The following is a 26551-nucleotide window of genomic DNA, read 5'->3' on the forward strand; positions in this document are numbered from 1 at the left end:
GTGGGCTAGGCACAGTGTAGCAAAATTAGGAACAACTGTTTCATGAACAGTAACCTCCATATTCCAGCCATGTTAATAAGAAACAAGAGTCTGAAGTTAGGCATCTTGAAAGAAAGTTTTGCAAAGTGCAATCCACAGATGTCAGCAGGAGCTGCAAGATTTCTGTTCTAGTGAAAACCATCAGTCATGTATTTCATTGCTTCCTTACACCTATTAAGACCTTCATCAGGAAAACAGCTCTGAAAAATTTAGGAATATTTCAGATGGCTTCCAGGTCTATAAATATCACGCTCTTAGGAAGAGAAAGAGGAGAAATTCCTACTCACCAGAATTACGCATCATGGTGACCAGGAAAGCAAAGCAGAGTAGGCTCCTTCTCCCTCATGGCTTCTTCATGGCATTCCTTTCACTACGCTGAAGTTGCTGCTCAGAGGAAATCGGAGTAGCTTCGGTAAGCAGTTACCGCTGTGGCTGGCTGACAGAATTTAGGACAGGCAGTACATTGATTTTCTATTTCCCTTAATAGGGTCACACATACAAAACGGATGCACCAATTGATTGTTCATCTAAAGCAGAATTCATTGCACACGTATGGTCACACACTACAATTTCTGCCAACATGATTTGGAACGCAACTAAGAAATCTTCAGTTGTGGACATAAGCTATTACAGAACAACATACAACTTAGCTAAACTGGCAGATATTACTTAGACCTCTGATGCAATAAGGCCACATTTTTGATCATATAATGCATATTACATATCTTTTAAAGATTTGCAAATTTTTTTAGACTACAGCTCTTGCTTTCATTTCTAGTCAGACTACCATCAGTTTGTCACTTCCAATTACCCTGATTATGTACATTTTCAAATCTCCAGTTACGCTTTCCCAGACTATGGTCCCTGTTTGGCCAATGTCTCTTCAGAAAAATGCAGCGTCTCAGACTCCACCTGAACATCAGTTCATCATTTCAGTTTAATACTAGCAACAACTTACACAAGTCTGTGAGCAGCTAAACGGCTTCCTTCTCACTATTAAGTGCACTAATACACATATGTAGCCTGACATGGGATTTCTTTTTGTGCACTCTGAAGATTACTTTCCATTCATTTTACAGTGACAAAAGCAAAGCCTAGAAATATATGCGTTTAATTCACTTTTATCTAATGTTAGCATAAGGTTTAGTGTCTTCATTGATATGCCAAGCAATAACCAGTAAAGTCAACTGTTTTCCAGCTCCATAACATTATTCAAACCCCCAAAATACCAGACTTTCACACTGAAACAGATGGTAACAAGTATGTGTGTATATGTATATAAACCCTGTTAGGAATACCTGTCCTTAAGAAAAGGTTCCTCTCTACACCCCCAACTATATATTTTGAAAACAAAACCAAAAAAAGTTTAAAGTATATTTCAAAACAGTCAGTGTGCTCTTTGAGCACAACAACAACAAAAAAATCCCTCTGCCATACAAAAAATACTATATAAGTTTATTACAATTTAGGAACACAAGGGAAAGTATTTTACAGTAGCTTAAAATCCATGGCAATCTCTCCTGTCTTTGTGTTGAAATTTATAGTGTATGTGATGGCACCAGGAAGGTCTGATAGAGTTTCTGGTTCAGTAACAGAACTGAAGAAATAGACAGCTTGCTTGCAGTGGGGATTCCATTCACAGTTTCCCTACAGGAGAGAGTTAAAAGTGAAAGCAGTCAGAACTACAATACTATTACTGGACAGTAATAACGCAGTAAGAGTTCTTGTTCTCAGTTCAGTATACAATGACCAGATAGTTATTGCTTCCATTGCCACCCATTCCATTAAAGGAATACAGAACTTGAGATATCATATGCTACACTGCACAGGTGAAGTCATAGAGGAAAAAACCAAGATTTGGTCAAAGAGTATTTAGAATACCAAAAATACTTACTCCTTCCCTCAAAACTTTTGTTTCTGTTAAGCTGAGAAAACGATTTGTAAGAATAAATTCTACTTTGAGCTAGCATCATATTTAAGTTCTGATATGTAGTTCCAAACTATGGGAGCATCTGCATCCAATTCAGACTCCCATTTTAAGGCACATGTCCTGTTCTCCCCAAAAATACGAACAGATAGTTCTACTAGTTCTGTCTACACATTATTCACACAGTGTAACAAAAAGCACTATGCAAACCAAGCACAGCCAACAGAAACCATTTTTTCAGCACTATAATCCTATAGACTTTGACATAACAAATTACATTGAAGAAATACCTTTTCATTTGAAATCTGCATCAGTCCTGTACTAACAGAGATATCAGCAGCAAGATGATATTCCATCCACAGAACTGCTCCATGGCTCTTTCCTTTCCTGGGGAGGATCAAAACCTGTTACTTTACACAACACTGACGGCTTAAATGCTGCCCTCATTCCTCATTTAAGTTGGGTGAGAGCTGTAAAAGCATGAATAACTTGTTTCTTTGAAAAAAAAATTGAACCGCTGAATTATTTGGTAAATGGGTAGCAACTTTTAAAGTATTTGCAGATACAAAATCTGAAAGAGACAAGGAAAAGGAGACTATATCATAACTAAATCTGCTCAAAACCACAGTCAATTAACAGGCACTTGATAACATGGCACAGATTATATGACATATTTGGAGAGTACTTCCTTCAAGAGACCCTGACTTCTGTAGTTTCTGAATTCTGAAGAAATATTTACCACGTATACCATCTCACTGTGTCTGCTCCACAAGGAGCACAGGTCATGCTAGCATTGCATATGAATACAACAACCTGTAAGGCACAGAGGCCTCATGCAGATGTTTCTGGATTTTGTGAAACCTTGAATTTTGTTTCACAAAGAGAAACATAAAATTACAGCAGTTTCTGAGTTGCATAAGCTCTAGATAGTTAAAAATAACTTTCCCCTGTTTTTTCTTAACAGCATTTCCAGTTTGAACAGAATTAAGTACAATCTTTAATCATGGTGGAAAATACCTCAGAAGACATGTGACAAATAGCAAGATGACTGTCAAGAGTTCCAGTTAAAAGGAGGAATAGCATACACTTTAAAGCTATTAAACAGAATCGCTTGGAAAGCTAAATAGGAGACTTTCCTGCAAGAATTCAGCAACAGAGAACAAACAGAAGGACTGAAAACATCCAGACAATGGTTTATTTTCTCCAAACTATAAACTATTTAAGTTTTAAATAATACTGACTTCTAGAAAAATGTTATTTTTGAAATACAGGCATATTATGTGAGAAATTACCCTTATTGTTACAGCCTATTGTGAATAGCCACAGGAAATCTGTGTCAGAGCAACTTCCATTACTTTAGGTCACATTATTAAGAACTGTCAAGTATGTTCCCACTAGTGAACTGTAATACACAAAGAGCTTGAATATGAAGTAAAAAAATGGATAATGACGAGAATATTGCAACACGAAAACTCACCGTAAAAGATTTACAGAACCCTCTGTGCTGAGACAGTCTTGTGGTACAGGCTTTCTGAAGTCAAATATCAAAACTTCCTGGGGGTCAGAAAGTGACTTGCAAGGATATTCCCACAGAGGGTGAGGTTCTGCTTCCTTGGATTCCCTAAAATTCAGAGAATTCTGAAGAAAGAAAGTAATAAAACTATCTGAAAACAATCCAAAGGCAAACAGTCCTTGTTTTCAAGTTAATTATGTGTCCTGAACCCAAAGTATTTAAGCAACAACGATGCAAGAGGACAGGATTGCACAACACATACTACATGCATGGACTAATGAGTACTGCTATATGGTCCTCAGCAGTGAAACAGAAACAGGCACTTTTGAAATACAATGCATTCAACTTTTCTTCCTCCCTTGAGACTAATTCTACTCTAGAACTGCCTGTACTCCTCCACAGTGACTATAAAGGCAATTTAAATGGCTAACTCAAATACAGATATCGACAATACAGCTCTAGAAATTGATACAAATAAATCTCACCCTTCATATCAATCTCTTGGATGTCAAAAAGCCTTTTTCTCTTTCAAAAGTACCCGCAAGGGCAAGTAAGGGCAGCAGGATTCACCTGTGAACAACTCCCAGATGATCTGATTTCAAGCTCAGAAAGAGTATTTGTCTTTTTGCACGAAGTATTTTCAAAACAGTGCGAAGTACTGAAGAGCTTGACAAATGAAAAGAACCACCAACCCCCAAACCGATGCCACAGCAGTTACTGTTTTGCAAGAACTGAAGAGCCATCACACTGATGAAAAACTAAACCAATGGTGTTTTTCAACAGTCACTGAATACTTTTTTAAGCTAAGGGGAGTTCTATTCTGTTTTGCTGAGACTTGTGCTGAAACTGCTTTCAGTATTCTTACATTAATCATATCATCCATAGTCTGGACGTCAAAGCCTTCACAGGTGCCACATGGACTCCGGATTCTCCATAAGTCCTAAAAAGGAAAACAGGATTTTGCTTAGCTTTATTAAAGGGAATATTAAAATAATTTAGCTGTAGATTAGACATTTGATAACAATAAGGACTCTTTACACTCTACACATTTCCAAACCATTATAACTAGTGCAACAATCAGAACATGGTATAATTCTGGGAAAATATTTTGCAAGGCAGTTAATTGTTCAGCCACTGTTTTCAACTGCTCTAAAGAATCTGCCACATTTCCTACTATTTCTATGCAAAGTTTACTTTAAAGTAGGCATGGATTTGCCAAGATTAAACCCTTACAGCCCTGCTATTTCCACTACCCAACACAGGTGAAGTGCTCCCAGCTGCATCAAGTATCTTACAGCCCACTGGACTACCATACTCCCCTACAGCACTCCAGAGATTAGTAAAATGGTTTTAGTTACTTCATATTATGCCTCTCATTGACCTTAGCAATCCACTGACAACAATTTAGTTCAACTTTTGCCTTTTCTTAGACTGCATTAATAGTCTCTTAACAGAAGAGGAACATTTACTAGCTGTGGACAGACCATTTTATTATCTGTTCATTGTTGCACTTGGCAACCTCAAATTTACAAGACAGCAGCAGGACTACTACAAATTTAACTAAATGCTGTTGTAATTTATGCCTGAATACAGCATGAACTAGTGTGACTATAAAGAATCTCTGAATAGATAGAACTATCAAATCAGTTAAGTAGCATTCTGCTCCCTAAATGCACTTACTGGCTAAAAAGTCTGTAACTGAAGAATTTAATCAAATTCTTTCTCTTGGATCCAACTTTTGCTAACTGCTTAACTGTAACGACATATCACTCAGCACAGCCTGCAGAACAGACATATCACTCAGCACAGCCTGCAGAACCGGTTCTACAGAATACCTTACAACACTACATCTGCTCCTGTCTAATCAAGAATGGATAAATGCAGAGGTTATTTAAAAAACCCTACAGATTCTAGTATTTGAGTCTATATTCACCGCTGAACAAAGAAGAAAATGTAAAATCAAAGCAACAGCTTTTGGAATAGTGTAATAGAACACAAGTTAAATGTTCTACCAAAATAGCTACGTGGAATCATGCCCAAACAGAACCCTGTACATAAAAGTGTAAAACTGAGGTTTGGGTGACATGAATGTTACTCTACATTCTGCTACTAGATGTTGAATAATCTTAAGTCATCAGTCTGCATGCTTCAGTTTTCTCATCCAGAACATGAAGAGAATGTCTACTTCCTTACAAAAATGCTTTGAGTTCTAGGGAAGTAAATCCTTTAGGTAAGAGAACATGGAATTAAAACTAACTGCTTATTCCAATCTGATTACTGTTGATTAAGTCTTAACATCTGCTTCCATTTACAAGATTCAGATTTACATTATTTACTCAGTATATATTTAAATTCTCTACATTTTTGCAGAAAACAGAAAGGTATGTAAAAACATGCAGCGTAGCTGATTAGTCCCAGACAGAGAGAGAACACATGTATTTTCACAAGCACAAATCAAAGGCAGAAGACCACAAGGTTAAAGAGCGTTCAAATAAGGAAACTGTTAAGGGAGAGAAGGCCCAGATAAAAAACTAAACTGTCAGGTGAACCAGACAGAGGGAAGAAAAGACAGAGAAAAAACCTCCCATTTTTAATAGATAAACCAAAGATTATGTTTATGTGAAAATTCATTAGATTATAGGCATTTTTTTAAATTTAAAGATATATTTATTTTAGTTACACAATTTCAGACTAAAGGGTTCTATCACTTACACTACCGGACAAAAATTTTGCATATTAATTACAAAAGTATTTATTTAATTTCCATTGTCATTGTAGGTAAACTCTTCACAATCTTCACTGACCAAGTCCTTAATAACAGTATAAACTTTTATACCTTTGTACAACTTCTAAAAGATAAGCTTTCGAAGTATTTTTAAGACGTGCTCAAATTTAGAACTGTGCACAGCCTCAAGAGGTTAAAAAAAAAAGAGCATGCAATTATGAATCCTGCCTACAGTCTTATACTCATAAAGCAGCATTTTAAAAAATGGTATTGTGCAGAATATCTCATTTTATAAATAACCACAACTCTCACATGCTACAGCAGTATCTCTCTAATCTAAAGAAGTATTTTGAAACATTCTGCCCTTTCATTTGACATGGTAAAATTACTCAATTTTCTGACAAGAGATGGCTGAAATAGCAAATCTGATTTTCAAGACTTCAAATACTCTTCTCTCTGGTGGTAAATGCAAAACATATTGAAGTGGACAGTATTAATATGAGGTAAACATGTCTTTATCCTGGAAGTATCCTGGAACCGTACTTAAAATTAAGTGGATTTGTGTAAATATCAAATGGATAATTCTAAACAATCTCACCTGAAACTCCACAATTACCATGTGCAAAGAAGCAGACTGAGGTAGGACAGTGACATTACTTGTAAGGTGACCGGTCACAGCAGTCCTAGCATACCAGAAATATAGATTATGCCACGGCAACAAACTTGTAGTAAAAAACGGCTCTCCCACAAGAACAGAAATCTTGACAAAGAAAGGAAAAGATAAAAAGCATTGTAATAAAGAACAACAACTTGGTAACACAGGCTGGTTTATATCTTCAGTAGCTGACAATGTAATATAGCAACTGAAGTAATCTAGACAAAAACTTCTACTGCTCCATAAGGATTTAATTACTGCATACACTACACGCTAGACATATTTTTGTGGTTTTAGTTAGCAAATTTTAAAATTAATTTTCCTGCAACGAATTCTGAGAGAAAATACTGCAGGTTTTGGTTGGAAGGTTTTGTAATGAGAGCCACAGAATTTGGAAGGTTTTAATTTAAGGAGGTTAGTACTTCCAATAGAGTACGATCTTCTGAGTGGCTTGAGAAAGAGTTACAGCCTAGTAGCACATATGCAGTTAAAACAGTTTAACTGCCTTAACAACTGGTGTAGATTATGCAGCAAGGGAAAGTCATACCTTTTCAAAAACAAAATGAACCGCCTCTCCCCCCAAGTCTTTAGTCTCATTTAGTTTTAGTGGGACAAGGTCTGAACCATCTACTCATTACATTTTATATTAACTGGGATATAATGGAATTCATTGTGGTTACAGGAGCACAGTAGGAAAGCAAGATTCACTTTCACTTTCTGCTCCCCACCACCCCGCTGAAATTCAGTATTGGACAACTGTAACATACCTTTTTATCTTCCAAATGAGAAGACGTCAGCAACTCAGGACGTGCCTCTATTATTTTAATTTTATCTTCAAGATGATTTGCTTTAAAAAACTAAAAAAGAAAAAGTAGTGTACTGTCTTAAAGCTACAGTTGAGACTCAAACCCATACCAAAATAATAATTTTATTAAAAATAAACAAAAAAGAAACCAATAGCCAAAGAAATTTTAACAAAATCTGCCTGCCATAACTCATCAGGATGATACAAGTCTATTCTTGAAGGGTGCATGCACTTACAGCCAACATATCACACCTAGTGAACTAAAGCACATGCCCTACATATTCCATCAGTTAGGTATCTGGAAAGGCAAGCAACACAAAAGTTGCCTCACCTTCATTCATTTGTGCTCTGAAACATATGGGAAGGACAGTCAAGAAATATAAAAGTTACTTCAACAATGATTATACACTGCGTATTTGGCTTCTGTTTGAGGCCAGGTTTGTGTCCTAATTTACCTACCATTCACGGTTTTGCATTTCTAAGCCGCAGGGTGAGACAGACCTCTCTCAAAATACACAGTGCAACTGAAACAGCTACAGCTGAACAACGACTTGAGGAAGCCGCTTCCAGTCACTCAGACATTAGCTGCCTTTCCTGAGCAGCCTGCACTCCACCCCAAGGGTGCAGCTGAAACACCGCCTGCAGTTAACTAACACCCACTGTCTCCTAAGAGCCAAACAGCAGAGCAGGCATTCCCAGCTTGTCTCAGCTGGAAGACAAGAACTTCTGGGTGCTACTTTCCCAGTAAGACTGGTGTAAGCTATGGGATGCCCTCACATTCCACTGATCATCACAAACAAGCAGCTTGGCTTTTATCACCAACGTAATGAGGGCAGCAGAGCAGCAGCTCAAGCAGACAAGCCACCAGGCATCTGCAAGGAGAGATCACGCAACCAGAATTCCCTCTGCTCAGCTCAACTACCCCAGTGGCCTATCTAGCTTGTGGCTAAAGCGATGAGACTGGATGTGTCTCCAACGGGATGTACTCCTCCAAGAATATGCACAAAGCTCTGTACACATACCAAGAAAAAATAAGAACACCTCCCCTGCCAACATATCCCACCTCCCACAGTCTTGTCAAACTGCATGATCAAATACATTCACTAAACTGATTTAACCTCCAAGCAATTGATGCAAGGACAGTCAAAGGTATCATCAAGCTCTGGCCTCAGAAATGCCATGAATTCATTTACTGCTTTAACAGAAAACTGAATACCCACTTTTTCCATGACAGAACAGGACACAGCAGAGTTTTCCAACGTAAACACCTACAGAAAACACACAACAGTTAGTCAAACTAGCTTTATAAATTTTAATTAAACGAATATGTAAATGAACATCAAAGGAATTATTTTGATGCCCTAATGAAGATAACTCATAAGAAACATGCATCTACTCCACAGCCCACTGTCATGCACCTTTTTTACCACAACAAAACCACCTCCCGTAACTGCAGGCTAAATAAATAATGCTGTTTTCACAGCCATACAAGAAAAAAAACATCAGAATGCAAATACTTATTTTCCGTTTTTAAGATGCACATAGCGTAATAACATTTGCTCTAGGCATATATTTACTCCTGAACAAACGCAAGCATATTGGCAGTGTGCTGAATCAACCTCCAGTAGTGCTTACTCCTTGTGAGCACTGTTTAACACAATCTGAATGTATCAGCTGGAAAGAGCTCAGATGTGCAATGCAGCACACCAGGCTCTTCAAGTAAGAAGAAAATTAAGTTTTATTTAAACTTGGTGAACAGTTAGGCAATATGCTGCTACAGGGCTAGGAAAATATTATGGAAATCTTGTCTGCCCTGTTCATTTTTTCTCTCCTCTGTAACTATCTGTGACTAGCCACTACTAAAGACTGGTTCAACTCTGCATGTTTATTTATGTCTATGAATTGCCTAGCACCTTCCCCAGGATGGTATTACATTATACATTCCCAGATATTCAGTCCGACTATGACAGATTTTCGTTTGAAGAGCTCCATGAGAGAACACAAGTAAGGTATATACACAATGAGACAGCCAGGCAGCTCATTTACACAGACTCAATATTCTTACTGCTCCCTATCTTGCTGTTACAGACCTTCCACTTCTGACTAGATAATAAATGTAATTATGGAATTGCAAACATAAAAGAAGAAAAAAACCTGCCAGATATTTAGGTCAATAGAAAGAGTATTTCCAAAAGCACAAGATACGAGATGGCAAAGAATAATCAGTAGGGAATGAGGAACGCCACTTTCATTCAAAGCTACACACTGGTAAACATCAAAACTGGTAATTATTATCTCCCTAAACTTCAAAGTGATCAGAGGTGAACTTAACCATCATTCCAACACAATGGAAACCTCTCACTTGTCACTTTAAAGACACTGGAAATAATTAAATAATGGTTGAAAATGCTGAACTATACAAGAGAACTAAAAATACCAAGCTAAAACACAAAGATCAGAAAAACAGAAGTACTGTACCTGCTTTGCTCCAAGATAGTGAGCCAGCATAGGCAGCAGACTGCCATCACTGACACAAAGGCAAACACTATCACTTTTCAGCACCTACAGAAAATAAATAGTCATTGTTATTCCTATTCCTGATGGAAAAGGTTTCAAACTCTAGACATTTTGTTGGCCTTTTTTCTCCGCTTTATACACTTCTGTATCAAATAAGGGCTGGGAGATACCACTTCAAGCACAACAGAACAGTGTAAGAAATATTCACATAATCCCCTTGGTTTAGGTCAGAAAAAGTTTGCACAAAAATATATTGCATGTCTTTATTCAACTACCAATACTCCTTCTAACAAATACACCAAACTGCTACAAATTCCTATGCAAAAATGGCTGCTTACAATTTAAAAAAACTAATACCAAAGTTCTCATGACAAAATATAACTCACATCTGCAGATATAAACAAAATGTACTTGGTGAGCAAAGTCTTTAGCAAGGGAGAAACAAATTCCATAAATAATTGCTGCAAATAAAACGATACATGCATCTATCATAGAAGTCAAAAACCTACAGGCAACATGCACTCACTTTCATCAAAGACTTGATGTATTGGCGCGTTCGGTTCTGATCATTTAATTCCCCAAAGCGTGGTCTATTCCAAAGAAGATGAGCCTGACATCTACAAACAGGACTTTCAACACGATCACCTGCTTTATTATCTTCTTCTCCTCTGGAAAAAAAATAAAGTACATCAATAAAGTATTACCTACAGCATCAGTAATATGTTTTCGCAAACAGCTACGTTTATGCATTTTACCTAGTAAACACATTAAAGCATATGGACTCCATTGTAACTTGCTCAAATCTACTAGTTCTCCACCATTTTTGTAGCTTTGCATTTCCAAATGAAAAGAACAGAAAGGACCAATTTTCACCTTTTTCAAAAGGGGAAACCAAGTACCCCCAAAACTTTCCCGCTAACTGTAATGGTTAGGTATTTTAGGCTTTAAACTTTTAGAAAAAAGTTATTAGTTTGCATTCCTAAGTAAGAAAGGCACATAAAATCCAGACATTAAGTTTTAAAGCTGGCAGTGATTTTTACAAATGTCAGAGGCTACTGTCATCACAACAAACATGACTAGGCTCTTTTTAACTTTGAGCAAAAGGCATTAATCTCAAAAAGATAGTGCTGACTAGGAAAATAGAAAATGGAGACAGAATGGCAATTATTTCAGTCCTTTACTTATACACCAGCTCAGCTGAGCTATATTTTAGGATTTCCAGGAACCACCCATGAGTGTTTTTTGCTTCTCTGTCACAGAATGTCACCAGCTGTAAGGCAGGAGCCTGTAGTCCCAACCTCAACTGTGGCTTTATGCATTAAATGGTTTCTTCACTCTGTGCATTGCCCATGAAGCAGCTTTTAATGATTTTCTAGTCTTTACCATCTTATCTTGCTCTTCTACAAAATGGCTGCTCTAAGAGCAGCAAATACTCGAGCTTGGAGTAAAATAGCACCCTTTTTCACACACATGTATTGTTACCTGGCTTTCTGCAGCATATACCACACAGAGTACTCATCACGAGAGGCAGTCAGATACACCTTCTCACCCTGGAGAACTGGCTCCTCATTAGGAAGAAAATATACACACTGCATCCAGTGATCTCTCCACTGAAAAGGGTTGATAAAGAAAACCATAGGAAGTAACTCATAAATAGTAAATGGAAAGCAAACAAATAGCAGGAAATCAGTTAGTAAGAATGGGTGTAACTTTGAAGCACTGATGTACGACTAGTTGACAGAATCTTGTTCACGTTAGCAAGGCTGAATAAACACTAGTATCGTATACTGAGTAAACATACTTTAGATAGATTTCTTACAACAGAATATGCCTGAGACCACTGGCTTGCTGACTAGCTAAACCTGTATTTTAATCAAATGAAAAATCCAAAATACACTTTGTATTTATTAATACTCTTCCGTCTCTATAGTTGACTTATGTTAGAAACCTGTATTAAATCGCTGACAGTGACCAATGGTTGAAGCCTCCTGCATTAAATAACGTCACATAGTGTCACTCTGATATGACAGCATAATTATTTTGAGTTTCAGAAAGCTAGTTTCTGCATTGCAAAAATTCCTGTAGTTTTTCTGCTTGATAGTTTCAAATCTTATTCTCAAACACGGTAAGTACAACCAATCATTTTGTAGCTTCCTTTTGACCAAGTTCATCTTACTAGTAAATACATTCACACAAAGACACAGGAATCTGATTTAATAGTGATCACCCGTTCCTCTAATTATCCAGTATCAACCCAACATTTTGCCACACCAGCCTTTTTTATAGGAGTATAAATATACTACCATAAACTTAACACTTATTTGGAATTTTCACAGAAGTACTACGTGGAAGCAAACCACAGACCAGTATTTTGAACAGGGATAGAGACTAGTTAAGGAAAAAGATGTGGAAAACTTTATTTCTTGAAAGTAGAAGAAATAAAAGAAATAAAATACAAATATCTAGATGACAGCTTCAGTTTTTAAGCTATACGTTAAAGCTTACATTTAAATTTTACATTAAAGAAAACCTAAAATGGGTACATACTATAGTTAAGATTTCTAGGATTTGCCTATTTAGCATCTTTTAATACATAAAACGTTAGCAAAATTCCTATACGGTTTAAGGGACAGCTGCTTAAGACACCCAGTACAGCCTTGACTGAAAATAATTACTGATAGCCATTTGATGATAGTACCTAAAGGCTCAGTATCTTACCTGGAAAGCAGAAGTGGATTTTACCCAGTATGGAGCCATTGTGCAATTTATCGTCCCAGAGGGGTCCATGTCGATATCCCACCAGGAAAGTACAATTTGTGCCTTGCCAGATTTTACAGGCTCCAGCTGCACTCTGTAGTAGGTAGAAGCACTCCTTACTGGCTTACTGAAATCCACACTGCAGAGAAGCATGAAAATTGTAAAAAGAAATAGTTCAGCATTCTTTATAAATTCTTGCTAGCCTCCTAAACTGAATACAGAAAAGGCACAACAGGAACATTTTGTTATGAACAAAACAATGCCTACCTTACCTGAACATCGTCACCACATCACTAAGGATAGTGAAGTCACTTGAAGGCATCTGGTTCAGCTGGATATCACAAACAGAAGGAACACCTGGACAGTTCTCCATTTCTGAAGGGGAGACTATAATTTTTTCACCATCCTCTGCTTCGACATGAACAGGAAACAGTTTGTTCCAGGACCACATTCTTGTGGATTCCACTAATTGGGCATACACCGTTGCCCTGTGAGGTACTGCCTCACATCCTTCCTGAGTGTTCAAAACAACGGGTAAATTAATTCAACAATCTGACTTACTAACATATTCATGAGAATTAAATCGATTGAAATGTGAACCAATTTAAAGAAAAGTTGGAATGGGAGCTGTGAAATCTTAAACACAAATTATTTCAGAGACCTCTTTAACATCAGAGCACTTTGTCTACCCGTGAAACACAAGTATCTATACGGTTCAGTGTGGTTCAGAAAGGCCAAAGTACTTGATTAACCATGCAACATCAGCAGCTTACTAACCTCAGTTAAACCTGCATTTCCATTCTCATTCTGAAATAAGACGCCTATCTCGAGTTTCTCAATGCAGAAAATGACTGAACTATCAACATTAAAACAGTTTGTGACTGCAATGAGTAAGAAAAATAGTGGCTTAAATATTTATGCAATGATGACTTCATATCAATGTTTAAAGAGTAGAAGACATACAGTTGTTCTAATAAAAACACTGTGAACTAAGAGCTAACCAAGAACAATGCTTTCACCAAAGACTAATTACAATTCAGAGTTATATATTGAGAGCAGAAAAATGTTAAGACTGGTATAGCCTTTGTATGTAAACTGATGAAATGAAACCTAAAAAAAGTTTTGCCATCCACATTTTAATTAAAGGAAAAAAAATAGACAGGGTAAAAGAGAAAGTCCTAAAATTATACCTGTAGATTATATGTCAAAAAATTTGGTTATTAATTTGATTACAGTGTTTAAAGTATTTCCACAGGCAAAAAGCATGTGGAGTAGAAAGAGCTTACGGGGAAAAAAACAGAAACCAAACAAAAATGCCTGGGAGGTGAAGCCCATCAAATTTAGGAGAATTTCATTTTTTAAAATATCTTGGAACAAACTACTAAGGAAAGCTCCAAATCACAACTGGGTGCCTTTCTGAAAGTTCTTTGTTAACCAGCAAGTTATTGGTTTTAACATAAAGCAAGTAAATGTAATTTCAGAGTCTGTGAATTACAAAATGAACTCCAATAGCTTTGTTCTAGGAATGAATCTAATAAATTATTCACTGAATAAGAACTTAGCACAGATGGTGTATTTACAGGATAAAGAAGCCTAAATCAAGTATACTCTCCATCCTGCTCCAAAAAAACCAGAAGAGTTTCTCTAAGGATAAACGTGACACAGTATCAATATCTATTCTTTTACCTGTACAAGGTATTTGTGTGCATGTTCATAGGTTGGTAAAGCTCCTTCTCCTATCAGCTCTGTATCAAATAATTCAGTTACCAGGATGTTTGCACGACATTGCATATCTCCATCTAAAAGACACAATTTAATACTGTAATATTAAGACTTTATATAAAGTCTTTCAAGAACATACTATCCTGAAAACACAAGTAATTAAAAAAAAATTAATCCTGTTAGAGAACCTACTGAAGACTGCAAATTATTCTCCTTTAGAACTTTACTATGAAATACATATGGCTACTGAAATATTATTACACTTCCTTTTGAAGCAAATTTCCATTGTTACTTTCTAGAGAGTAAAGGATTTACTTGTTTTAATTAAAAATATAAGGAAAATAAGAATAAGACATATTCCTTCATAGTTTTGAGGTACTTGCCATTTTTTTTAACCGTAGCCTATTTTTCTCACCTGGGCCAACTGTGACTTCAGTGGAGTGCTTGTTGATTACCTTGATCTTGTCACGAAAACCATTTTTCTCCACTATCTTCACAGCAGCATTAGCCATGGGCTTGAAAACCTGTAAATAGCAAGAATATTACAAACTGGTAAGCTAACATTAGCTTTCCAGAATGAAAGTACACCAATGCAAAATGCAGTATATTCAGTCCTGCAAAAATTTAACATCATCTGTACCTTTTTGTATGTTTGAAGTTCATTACCATGAAACAAGACAGCAAGCCTCACTTCAAAAGTTCAGATCACCAATGTCACTGTTACAAATCATAACATCAGCTGTCTCCAAAAGCTACTCCAATTTAACTTATGAAAGACAAGAATACATGCTAAGAATATTTTAGCATTTACATTAAAAAAACTTATTTTTAAAATTAAAGATATACATGGCTCAAGAGGCCCCAAGAGACTTATATGTACTCGACATAAAAGAACCCCAAACAACCAGCACTGAAATATGCCAAATATCTGCTTTTATTAACAGGTAACTGTGAAGAGAATTTTTGCTTCCTTCAGAAGGAAAAGCACAGAGAGAGTACATAGCTTGAAAATAGTAGAATGATGAAGAATGTGTTAAAAGGGCTTAATGTCCATATCCAATTTTTAAACTCAAAAACTTTAAATATTGTACTCAGCCACACAATCTGACTACTTAAGATATTTGTGGCCACTTTGGAAACCACCGCCACTCTCTCTGATTGCTTCCTGTGTCTGCATGTTAAGAGGACTGTCCCGGAAAAACGATCATAGGACAAAATCCTAGATTTAAAAAAATGTAGGTTTTTACTTGGATAAAAACCACATAGCACTTCTTCAACTATGACCTACGAACAAGTGAACCTTTGTTTCTTCACATGCATTGAAAAAAAACTAAACAGGCCAAGATGTTCCTGTTGTTCTCCTTAGTATCAGTAACGGCTGCTAATGACCATCACGATGTTTCTTAAATGCCAATAAAAAAGGAGATGCTCCATCTGATCAGGAAGAGATGGAAAAAACAGTTTATGGACAGTCTCTTTATGATGATGTGGTCCATGTTATGATTAAGTGGTCTGAGAACCCATCTCCAAGAACTGAAACGTATAAAGATCAGTTGTATGGCTAGAGAACAGTCACATTTTTCAAAAACTTGGTTAAAGTTTTCAATATTACACTTGAGTTTTGATAAGAATTGAAGACGGAAAACTATAAAACTTAATTTAGTAATTTTAACCCGTACATTTAAAGAAACCATTCCCAAAAAGTTACTACACCTTTTCAACTACGTTCTTGTAAGACCTAACTGGTTTTGACACATACAAGTATCAAGCTTGCACTTCAGAAGCCACAATACAAAACAGCAAATGCATCCACTCCATTGACCATACAGACAGAATTGCACTGAAGCTCTAAGAGGCTATGAACATCCATGCAGAAGTATGTGTAACCCGTAACAAATGCTCACCTCAATTGCATAGCAGAAATCGGCACCTGCTGAAGCTGCCATCATAGACAGAAGTCCTGTGCCAGTCCCTATGTCTAGAACAATCGCTTTTTCACCTTTTTCTTTTACTCTGCTCACTGCAGCACGAATACCTTGGAAATATTTCGCATTCTGTGGAAAAGAGACAAAAGAGAAGAAAAAGAAGAAAAAAGATAAAAGGATCAGCAACCCTTTATCCGTTCATACTTTGAATTTTTGTATAGAAATCTTGCATCCTCCAACTATAAGTTTATAATTAGAAAAAGTCCTGCAGACGCTCTTTATGCTATACAATCACATCAAAGTCATTTTTAGCAAAAGCAAATGTTACTGGAAGGATCAATCCATTTAAAGTACAACAATTTTTATCACAATATTCACATCATCATTGACCAGTCAGCTATTTATTGCACATGTATAACTTACAAATGCAATATATTTTCTAAAGTAAATAATATCTATGTGAGATACTACTGTTTTTCTGATTACTTTTCCCCTGCAGCACCACTCAGTCATATAGTGCCTATGACAGCACAACAGCCAAAGCCAAAATATTTTGGATTCAGATTCCTCTCTACATCTACTGAAAAAAACATTCATACATGAGAAGAAACATGTATAAACACTTTTGGCTTTTGGTTATGTGCCACGAGTGGGGCTACAAGCATACCTGCATTAACAACAGGAAACCACCCAAATGCCGTCATCTGTCAGCTACAGCATACATATTGAAATATATGCTTCTATTTACTCCACAACAGCCTATTATAAGACATTCCTTTGCAAATTATTCAATAAAGCCTCTCCAAAGAGTACACTACCTTTGGACATTATAAATTTGGAAGGTCTGCTGGATCCCTTTCTGAATAATTCCAGTTAACACTTCTCATATATTACTCCAGTAGAGTTGTTTTATACTTAGGACACAACTTGCTGTCTCTAAATGGCTTATTAAATGCCTGATCCTGCTAGCATGTTTCAATTCAGTATGAATTCAAGACTCGTAGCATAGGCACCATAAAATTCTTTAAAAAGGTTATTGATGAAATGGTCGACTAAAAGGCTAGAGCAGAAAGAACATTTAAACCATTCACTCCAGACTTCATCATTCCTGTAGATACAGCACCTCAACTTCCTTCTCAATTGCAAGCAGTAAATAAGAGCTAAAAATATCATAAAAGAATAAAGATAAACTTTACTTACATCCCTATAAAAACTATAAAAAGTCTAGATTCCCATTTACAGCTTTTGAAATTTAATCTAATGAACTCTGTCAAAAATGTCAAACAGAACAGCAAAATCAGCTACTGCATGTAAATATCATTGTGCAGTGAACAACTGAACACTAGAGTCAGGTGTAAGAAGGCACCTGTTGATCTAAGAGTAGTTCTGCTATCATAAAAGGTACAAATTCTATTATTTCAGCTTTCAGAGAAACCTGTATAATCATGCAGTGATAGCTGTTCAAGCGAAAGGAAATGGGTATTTTCTTACCATTCAAAAGTTTTTTGCTTCTATACTTACTCTATCTTTATCATGAAGCATATCTGCATACCGTGACCTACAATTAAAAAAAACAACCAATCAAATACTACATGCCGCAAAGCATGACAAAACCACTAGATCTTACATAGCTCTGGTTTCTCTTACCAAGGCAACTGGTCCCCATAGCCCATAAATGCAGAGATAATCAATACTCTCTTTGAGTATCTGAACTTTCCCCCAAATCTAAGGAATAATGTCATTTCAGTGATCTAGTGATCAGCATATAAATGACCTCATTAACTGCTGGCATATATCCTCTTTTCAGCAATGGACCCAAGACACAGACCTGTGGGCAAACAGCTGTGAAATAATAGCTTGGACAGATGGAGTTTCATACAGCAAAGAAAGCCAGCCTGCTATAGTTTAGATCTCTCATTGTTACCAAGGTTTAAATTTCTTTGGTCCCCATTTCTTCATGGGTCACTACTTAAAAATAACCCAAACTCTAATCTTCCCAACTTCTATGCCTGTTGCATTAAGTTCTTCAAAAGTTATTACACGAAGAGACAATGGGCAATTATTTGTTGTACTGGGGATTTAAAACAAATTTAGGCAATGCATTTTGCTACAACGTTGTTAAAGTCAGTATTAAGGGAAGCATCTCGGAAAATAAAAAAAAGCAGAAGGAAACCACTAGGACAATACTTTACAAAATTCAACATTTTCAGTTCAGCCCTGTACAACACAGGGCGATGTAACATTCAGACTATCCTACAGGCTGTTCATCTCATGCCCTTGGAACATCTACAGAGATAAACACAAAAATAGCCATAAAAGCAAGTTGAGTTTGCTGGTTTTTTGTAGCTTTAGTGGAACAACCACCTACTTTTTCCAGCATACCTTGCAATTTCCTGATGGTAGTCGTAGTCCTCATCCTCTTCTACCCACTCCATAGCACCAGTGGTTGGATTAGCTCTTCCACAAAAGGTCTTCATGATCAATATGATCAATCTCAGTTTGTGTTATTTACGAGTTACAGGCAGTTTTGCTACTTTGGCTGTGGTGTAATACCCAAAATACTGGCTATGGGGAAAAAAACACGGGAAAAACCCCACAAAATTTCCAGTGAAAACTACAGACATCACTTCAGCTCTGGACACAGACAGGCACACCCCCACACACATACTCTCTCACTTTCCCTGTTACACCTGCCTTGGCCAGAAGCACTGGTGACTGCCTTAGACTTTTCCTCTAAGGATGTTTTACGCTCAAATCTATCACCCAGCCCTGTTCAGGAACTCAGAATCCCCCCAACACCAATCACCAGCAAATTCTCAAGGAAAAACACCTCAGCCCGAGACCATGCAGGTCGGGCCGGGGGAGTTCGGTCACCCTCTCTAGGCAGTCCCCACACCCTGTCAGAGAAGGGACCTGCAGACTGCAGGCAGCAGCACAGCCGGGGGGACCGTCACCTCGGGCCAGCCCAGACCTTCCCCCGCCTCAGGAAGGAGCTGCGACGGGATCCGGTGAAGCTGCTCCCCGCTATCTCCTAGCCCGAAACCAGCGCTGTGGCCCTATCCCCCCTCAGGACCACACGCCGGCGCGGCTACACCTCCGCTCCCCCCAACATGGCCGCCGGCACCTACCCCTCCGGCCGCCTCGCAGCACGCGCCCCACCGCCTGCCCGGCATGCACCGCGCGGGGGGCGGGGCCGTGCCCGCCCCTTCCCTCCGCTCCGCGCGGCGCCATGGAGCGGGCGGCGGTGCTGCGCGTCAAGCGGAAGCGCGGCGGGACGGAGCCGGCCGAGGCGCTGCTGCTCGCCTGCAAACGGCTGCGCACGGAGCGCGGCGGTGCCCAGCCGGTGGAGAGGAGCCTCTTCAAGCTGGTGGCGACCGTGTCCTCCAAGGTGCTGGGCCGCTGCGGGCAGGGGCCGGTGTAGGCCGGTGTAGGCCGGTGCGGGCCGGGTCCGGAACCGGTCAGGCCGGAGCCGGTCAGGCGGGCAGCTGCGGGCCGGGGCTGGTGTCGGTCAGGCGGGCCGCGGCGGTTGGATCCTGCCGGGTCAGTTCTTTATACAGCTGAAGGCGCGTTTGAAAGCAGCACGCGCTCTCTGGGTTGACAGTGCAGCTCTACGCCGGTTTTTTCGGCATCCCTCGTGGCTGCGCAGCTCTGGCTTGTAGCCCGGACAGCAGCATCTGGCAGCCGGCCTGTCCTGGTGGCCAGGGGCAAGCAGCACTCCCTCCCCTGCTGCAGCAGCACACCGGCACTTGGAGCAAGGTAGCACAGAGCGCCCACGGTGACGAGCTGTGTCCAGCACTGACTTGTCTGTACAGATTGTTCTCCACCTACTGCCTGCAGAACAGTCGATAAATAAAGCCTGAATTTCTGCTGTTTGAGGTGCTAAATCTCAGCCCTATAAGGCTTCCACTGTACAGCCTTTTATATCAAATAAAACAGGTGTCTTGGGAACTGGTCTTTACAGAGACTGTAAGGGGTATTATGCCTTAAATTTAGGATTATTGCAGTCTTCCAAAGGTATGTGTTTGGAGGGTTATTCTGTACCACAAAGCATATTCTTTGAAAATCAAACTGAAAGTCTTACAATTTACAAACACCTTACACTTCCCCCCCCCCCCCCCCCTTATCGAGAGAATGTTGATAGTTGTGTTGCTTAAAGCAGTAGTAAAAATTACTTTAATGTTAGGAACATTGGTACTGCAGTCCTCAAATAGGAAACACCTATAGTAGTAGTTATTAGTCACTTCAAGGAAGTAGTATGACTTACTGTGTTGATGACATAATTATATTCTTCTTCAATTTTGTTCCTCTACCCAGAATGAACCAGTTCAGAAATACATTCAAGAAGCAATCACTCGAAACAAAGCTCAAAGTCTGCGACCTTCTTTAGGAAGCACTCAGCGAATCATTCAGGACCTCCGTTCTTCCAAGCAAGCAAAAAGGAAGGAAAACCGTTATCGTGTAATAGCCAGCAATCGACCTAACTGTACTGAAACAGTTGCACCTGTCATAAATGGCGAGACATCAATTGATGGTGACAGATCAGACTCTGAAGCGACAGAAGATGCTTCGCAGGAGGAGAACAGTGCTGTTGATAAGAGTTCGGACTGCTGTGGAAAATTCCAGTTGTTTGATATTGTACAAGAGGAGGAGGTGGTAGGAGAGTCCAGTGTAACTGCTGCAAACCCACAGGTCAGCAAACGAACTTAGGTATGCTTGAAGTGCTTTGGTATCACTGTTGACTGGTACATGTGGGCAGACTGACTGCTGTGGAAGGTTTTTTTGCATTGTAAGTATTCCACTGTTTAACAGGAACTTTAACTGAATATTTGCAAGTCAGAATACTGTACAGGGAGTAACTTTCATGGGGATCTTGAAGTGCTAACATTGAGACAGACAGCTGTGTGGAGCTGACTGCTACAGGAAGGGCTTGTACCACCTTTCCCTGCCCCCCCGCCCCGGCCCGTACCCTGTTCTGATGTATAAATTCTCACGTTCATCTGTCAGGTGGATCTCTTGAGACTTTTTTTTTATATTAACTTCTTGCTACCTAGAAAACAAAAAATTTAATTCAGTGTCTTCTCATCTACCCAGATGCCTCGGAATGTCACTTGTAGGCAAGATTCACTCAAGCGAAAGACTTCTGAGCCTCCTTATAATTCCAATATAAGGTTTCATTGTATATTTTGTTTTTAGCAGAACTCTAGGTGTTTGATAGGCTGCTTAAGCCCCTGTATCCTGTTTTCATTGGTATTATGAGTTAGGTATGTTTTCAGTTGGAGGAGTATTTGTCTGATAGCTAGCGTGGTTTTAAGTATGCAGAAGTTCTGCCTTCTGTGTAGCGTTGCCCTGTATACAGTGTTAAGAAGGTTTTGTATTAGAAACTCATAACCATATGGAAAAGAAGGTTAGAGGGCTGTGTACGCTTTCTTTAGCAGTTCCTTCTGTGCATGCAAGTACATGTGAATGCTTTACTTACGCAGCCCGTAACAGCTCTGAGGAAAACTTGCTTAGTGTTAAAAAATATACCTGGATGAGCAAGAGCCCAGCCTGCTGTCATCCTTCAGCGTTTCTTACAGGTTATTTCAGGGCTTTGCCATCAGACTTTAGTACGAGCTCTTGCTTTCTATTAAGCAAGTAGTTCAAACAGGCATTTGAGATCCGTTAGTTAATTGTTGCCTATCACACTGCTGATTAGAAAACCAAAAATGAAACTGAGGTAGCATCAGAATTTTCAACTTTTTTAGAGCTAACAGTAAGGGTTGAAAGAAGTAAGCTTTCTTTTTCATTCTATACGTATTTAGACATGAATGAAAGGCTGGTCTGTAGCTGTTCCTCAGAATTACTTAAGTAGTTCAGGAGACACCACTGTGGATTGGACAAGGTAAGTCTGAAAAGCGCTAGCAGAGAAAAACTGGCAACAAAAATCTGCCTGTGTAGACCTTTCAAGTAAAGGTCACATTGCAAGTAATTTATTAGGAAGGAGAAACTGAAAAAATTTCTTCTGTGTTAATGTTTAAGCGAGGATATGAAAAGCCTATTTGTAAGGCCTGTCAGCCTTTTCCTGTTAATCTGCGCCATTTTCATTGCACACTTCGTGTACTGCAGTCTGCTTGCATAGTATCTGTGCTGCTGTATGCACATCTTTCCTGCAGTGCTGCAACTGTACTGCTCTGCAAAGCACTAGCTGTCTAAAAACTTGTTTTTTCAACCAACATGTCATCTGAAACAGATGAACAGTTCTATGGGATTAGTCATATCCCCTCCAGTACCTTCTAATGAACTTGTCCCAGAAGTTTTCTCCTATTATATGAAACAAAGTATGTATGAATAGTACTACAGTAACTGGAAAATTCTTTGGCATCTCTGTTCTAGATTGCTAATGTTCTAAATATCAGTATTCTAGTAGGAAAGTGTTTTGGTTTAAGATTTCAGAATGTCATCTGTAACTAGCTGTTGGCTACTGTTTACAAAGAAAACTGTTGGCTGTAACATAAGACTTTGTGTATACGGCTTCAGTGGAAATATGCATTTTTTTTTTTATTTTTTCTCAGAAGACTGATCCAGATGTGATTCTTTGCAATGCAGTAGAGATGATCCGTGAGCGTTTAAATGTTTCTGAAGATCGTAAAAAAGAACACCACGAGAAAGAAGATGAGTATGTTTATGACATCTACTGCATGGAAACATCAGCCCCTGGTTGGATCCAAAATATTCTTTCTGTACAGCCCTATAGAGAAGACTATGAACTGGTAAGGATGTGGGAAAACAGGCCTTCCTTAAATAGCAAGGTCACAAATAAACATGCTTAAAGTCCTATCATTAAAAGTTGCCATGCCAAGAAAGATGCTTTGAGACACTACGCATACAGTCAGTGACTTTTGTGTTGGGCTTTTTGTAACTGCCAGAACCTGTTCCTGCAGGTTACTGTTGATTCAAGCAAATGATGGTGTAACAATGAAAAGTGAAGGGATAGTGCTCAGGTACTCAAAAGAATTTGTCTGGCTTCAAATTGCAAAATCAATTCTGAATGCAAATGTTCATTACTTAAGTAATTCATGTCTCATTTGTGATTAGGAGGCAGCGATTAAAATGTAGTTTTAAATATGGTTGAGTGAAAAAACAAACAAGGGGAGGGGACAACTTTTTCAGTGTTTGAGGACTTTATTACAAAAAAATATCTCTTACTAAGATTAGAGTTGTCTTTCAGTGACTGTGGAGTTAAGATGTTAAATGTAAGCTTTAGTCTTTTATCATATAGATACTGTGATCAATAGATTCGCCTATCGGGAACCTGAAGCTACTCTTTTCTTTTCGTTGATCTATTACATTACTGCTGAAGTGAGTAGGATTAATTTAGACATTAACTTTAGCATTTAAATGGTGAAGTGGAACATGTAAATGCATGACTTAACTGATGTTTCATGTAAAGCAGATTGCTATGTTATGGCGAATATACTGACAAATTTTTCTGCAGCGTGCTTCGTTGCAACTGCAGAATTACTTATGTGTGCAGTAGATAAGTATCTCTGGGCTCTTTATGATCTGTATAGTATTGCATAGGTGGATGAAAAACTGGTTAATGCCGCGTGTCTGTATTTATAGTGAACGGTATGTTGTGTGTTGACATGCAGGTAGACGATGAGCATGTTCCAGGGGAAGTGTATGAAGACGAAGATGATGAAAATGATGAAAATAACTGGCGTAATGATTATCCTGATGAAGATGAATTCTTACCTGAGGAAGATGGTGATGGAGAAAAAGGTATGCCTGTCGTAAACACTGTTTGCTTTCATGCTGTGCATATAAATCCCATCCTTTTTACATACTATCTCTAAAAAAGCAACTAACGGAGCACTGCTGGGGTAGTATTCTGCTTGTATAACTGGTTAAATTTGTTTTGAGAAGGATCATCTTTCTTGGCACTACAAAGGACCTATCTTAGTGTTTCTGCAAAGTCAGAATTAAGAACTCCAGGCTGCTGCAGTTGCAAAGGATTGCTTGCTTTTAGAACGATAGATGACTTGGTTCCACATTCTTGTGGAACCCTGCCTCAGCTTTTTTAACTCCCCAACCAGGTATTTAATTCCAAACCTCACCTAATACAGACATTGTTCAGACTTTGTGCTTGTTAGTTACTCAAGAATCTTAAAATAGTCTGATTAATAGTTTAAAAAGAAGAGATAATCTACAAGTGTTGATGCTCTTTCTTCAGAGTCTGAAGAGAGCTTCAGTGATGAGGACCAATGTTACAGGAGAAGAACATGGAACAAATATCGACAGGAGGTTCTACAGGAATTTGGATATGATGACATCCAGGATCTGGATTCTGACTAACAGCCCTTTTCTTGAAGATGAAATGCATAACAAAGAAGAAATTCTACTGTTGCAGTAGAACTGAAAATCCAGACAGCTGCTGATGGCTGTTCTTAAGCATGTTGAACAAAAAAACCCAACCCTAAACACCAAAACCCACAAAACAATCCTGGAAAACCACTTTCCAGTAAAAGCTATGCGCATTGGGACAGTAGGAAACTAATCTTTACATGGATGAGCTTTAAGCTAAATTTTTTGCCTGTCTGGCTTTCTAAGTTGGTGACTAGCATGGTTCACCATAATGCTTACTGACTGGGCTTGAGCATTAGATACGAGACTGGGATTCCAGTAAATGCTAAAAGCTTTTACTATCTGAGCTGCCAACTTCAGCTGGTAGGTATTAAACAGATGGGTGTTAATATGGCCACTTGACAACACAATTTTTTTTGTTCTAAGCAAAAGATAATACATGCTTTAAAAGATTTTTCTGCCTGTTCTGTGATGCTGAAGTTCTGAAGGATTTCCTGCCCCCCTCCCCGCCCCAGTGCTGCATGCCCAAGCACTTGTACCTGGACTATTCTGTATGGAGGTACTGTTGGCAGCAGCCCTTTGGTCCTGACTTGCGTGTCAGGTTCCACAAGATCATCAGCATGTCTGCTGTGATGGCAGGTGGAAGTCCTGGAAAAAGGGACTGTCCTAGTGCTTTCTACTGTATTTGTTCCTAAGTTACTTTCAAGTAATTTGTTTCAAGTTACTTTCTTTAGAATTGTTTGAGCATATGAAATGCCTTGTTCCTGTCCATTTTATTGTGGGATCTCTCCCCAATAATTTTACTATTGGAGTAGAACAATGTATGTGCATTTAATTTGTAAATAAAGAATTTTTGACTAAGTTTTCTCTACTCATTTAAAGATCATAGGAGTTGGTTCAGGTGAAGCCATGTCAGCATTTTAACTTGCATTCATGCATCTTTAAAACAGCTTAATCTTACCTGTTTGGACACACAAAATATTTCAACACTCCTACTTGAGTCTGTAAAAAAAAAAAAAACAAACACAAAAAAAACCCAACCAAAAAACAAACTAATACAATATTAGATGAGCATATTTCATGAGCTGTAGGTTGCAGTAGTGACTTTATGTCAGTCAGTTCTGGCTGGTGGTGCCAAGGCACTGGAGGCAAAATATTTTTTTCCTTTGTTTCACAGAAGGGTTAATAGGGCTGTTGACCTATGCTACAACCCTACCCTGTTAAAAGCTATGCTTGCCCACTGGACAGAGGTCTCAACTTGGACACCGAATTCCTTCTGATCATATGCTAGATTAAAAAGCTGTATTATAATAACTAAATGCTAGTTTTCATTAAATACAGAAAAGACCCTACATGTTTACCTGCCAACTACGTGCAATATTCCCTAGCTAGATTTTAACTATCTTAAATCCACATGCTGCTTCATAAAGGTAGCCTGAGACTCCATTTTGTTAGTCTTCACAATTGGCTACCATTTGCCATTATCTGTAGCTTTTTTTTTTTTTTTAAGATAACCGTGGTCAGGGAGTCGGTGCAAGAATCCAAATATTCTCCATATTATTCAGGTGGCTGATGCAAATGTGGTGCAGCATGCATTGCTTCAGCCGACACCTTGTGACTGCA

At 38.5% G+C, this 26551-nt stretch overlaps 2 protein-coding genes across 4 annotated transcripts; one reads left to right on the plus strand and one right to left on the minus strand.

The window, feature by feature from the left end:
* Nucleotides 1-1473: 1473 nt before the first annotated feature.
* Nucleotides 1474-19786, minus strand: PRMT7 (protein arginine methyltransferase 7). 2 transcript variants are annotated; one of them, XM_080411126.1, is made up of 18 exons: nucleotides 19714-19786; nucleotides 18968-19150; nucleotides 18107-18143; nucleotides 16565-16714; nucleotides 15076-15184; nucleotides 14625-14737; nucleotides 13211-13452; nucleotides 12900-13077; nucleotides 11664-11791; nucleotides 10708-10849; nucleotides 10143-10226; nucleotides 8885-8932; nucleotides 7627-7716; nucleotides 6803-6964; nucleotides 4345-4419; nucleotides 3444-3604; nucleotides 2257-2353; nucleotides 1474-1686 (listed from the first exon to the last, which is right to left on the minus strand). In XM_080411126.1, the coding sequence occupies exons 2-18, from the start codon at nucleotides 19060-19062 to the stop codon at nucleotides 1528-1530; spliced, it is 2070 nt and encodes a 689-aa protein (XP_080267252.1). In that variant the 5' UTR covers nucleotides 19063-19150; nucleotides 19714-19786; the 3' UTR covers nucleotides 1474-1527. The 2 variants fall into 2 exon arrangements, with proteins under 2 accessions (XP_080267252.1, XP_080267253.1); XM_080411127.1 differs by lacking the exon at nucleotides 19714-19786 and adding an exon at nucleotides 19416-19705.
* Nucleotides 19768-25789, plus strand: SLC7A6OS (solute carrier family 7 member 6 opposite strand). Of its 2 annotated transcripts, none has more exons than XM_080411160.1 (5): nucleotides 19768-19973; nucleotides 20900-21274; nucleotides 23140-23334; nucleotides 24217-24346; nucleotides 24798-25789. In XM_080411160.1, exons 1-5 carry the CDS (start codon nucleotides 19815-19817, stop codon nucleotides 24917-24919), a joined length of 981 nt encoding a protein of 326 aa, XP_080267286.1. In that variant the 5' UTR covers nucleotides 19768-19814; the 3' UTR covers nucleotides 24920-25789. The 2 variants fall into 2 exon arrangements, with proteins under 2 accessions (XP_080267286.1, XP_080267285.1); XM_080411159.1 differs by having other exon boundaries at nucleotides 19769-19973; nucleotides 23137-23334.
* Nucleotides 25790-26551: the final 762 nt, after the last annotated feature.

Source organism: Falco punctatus (assembly GCF_963210335.1).
Source record: "Falco punctatus genome assembly, chromosome: 14".
Classification (NCBI taxonomy): domain Eukaryota; kingdom Metazoa; phylum Chordata; class Aves; order Falconiformes; family Falconidae; genus Falco; species Falco punctatus.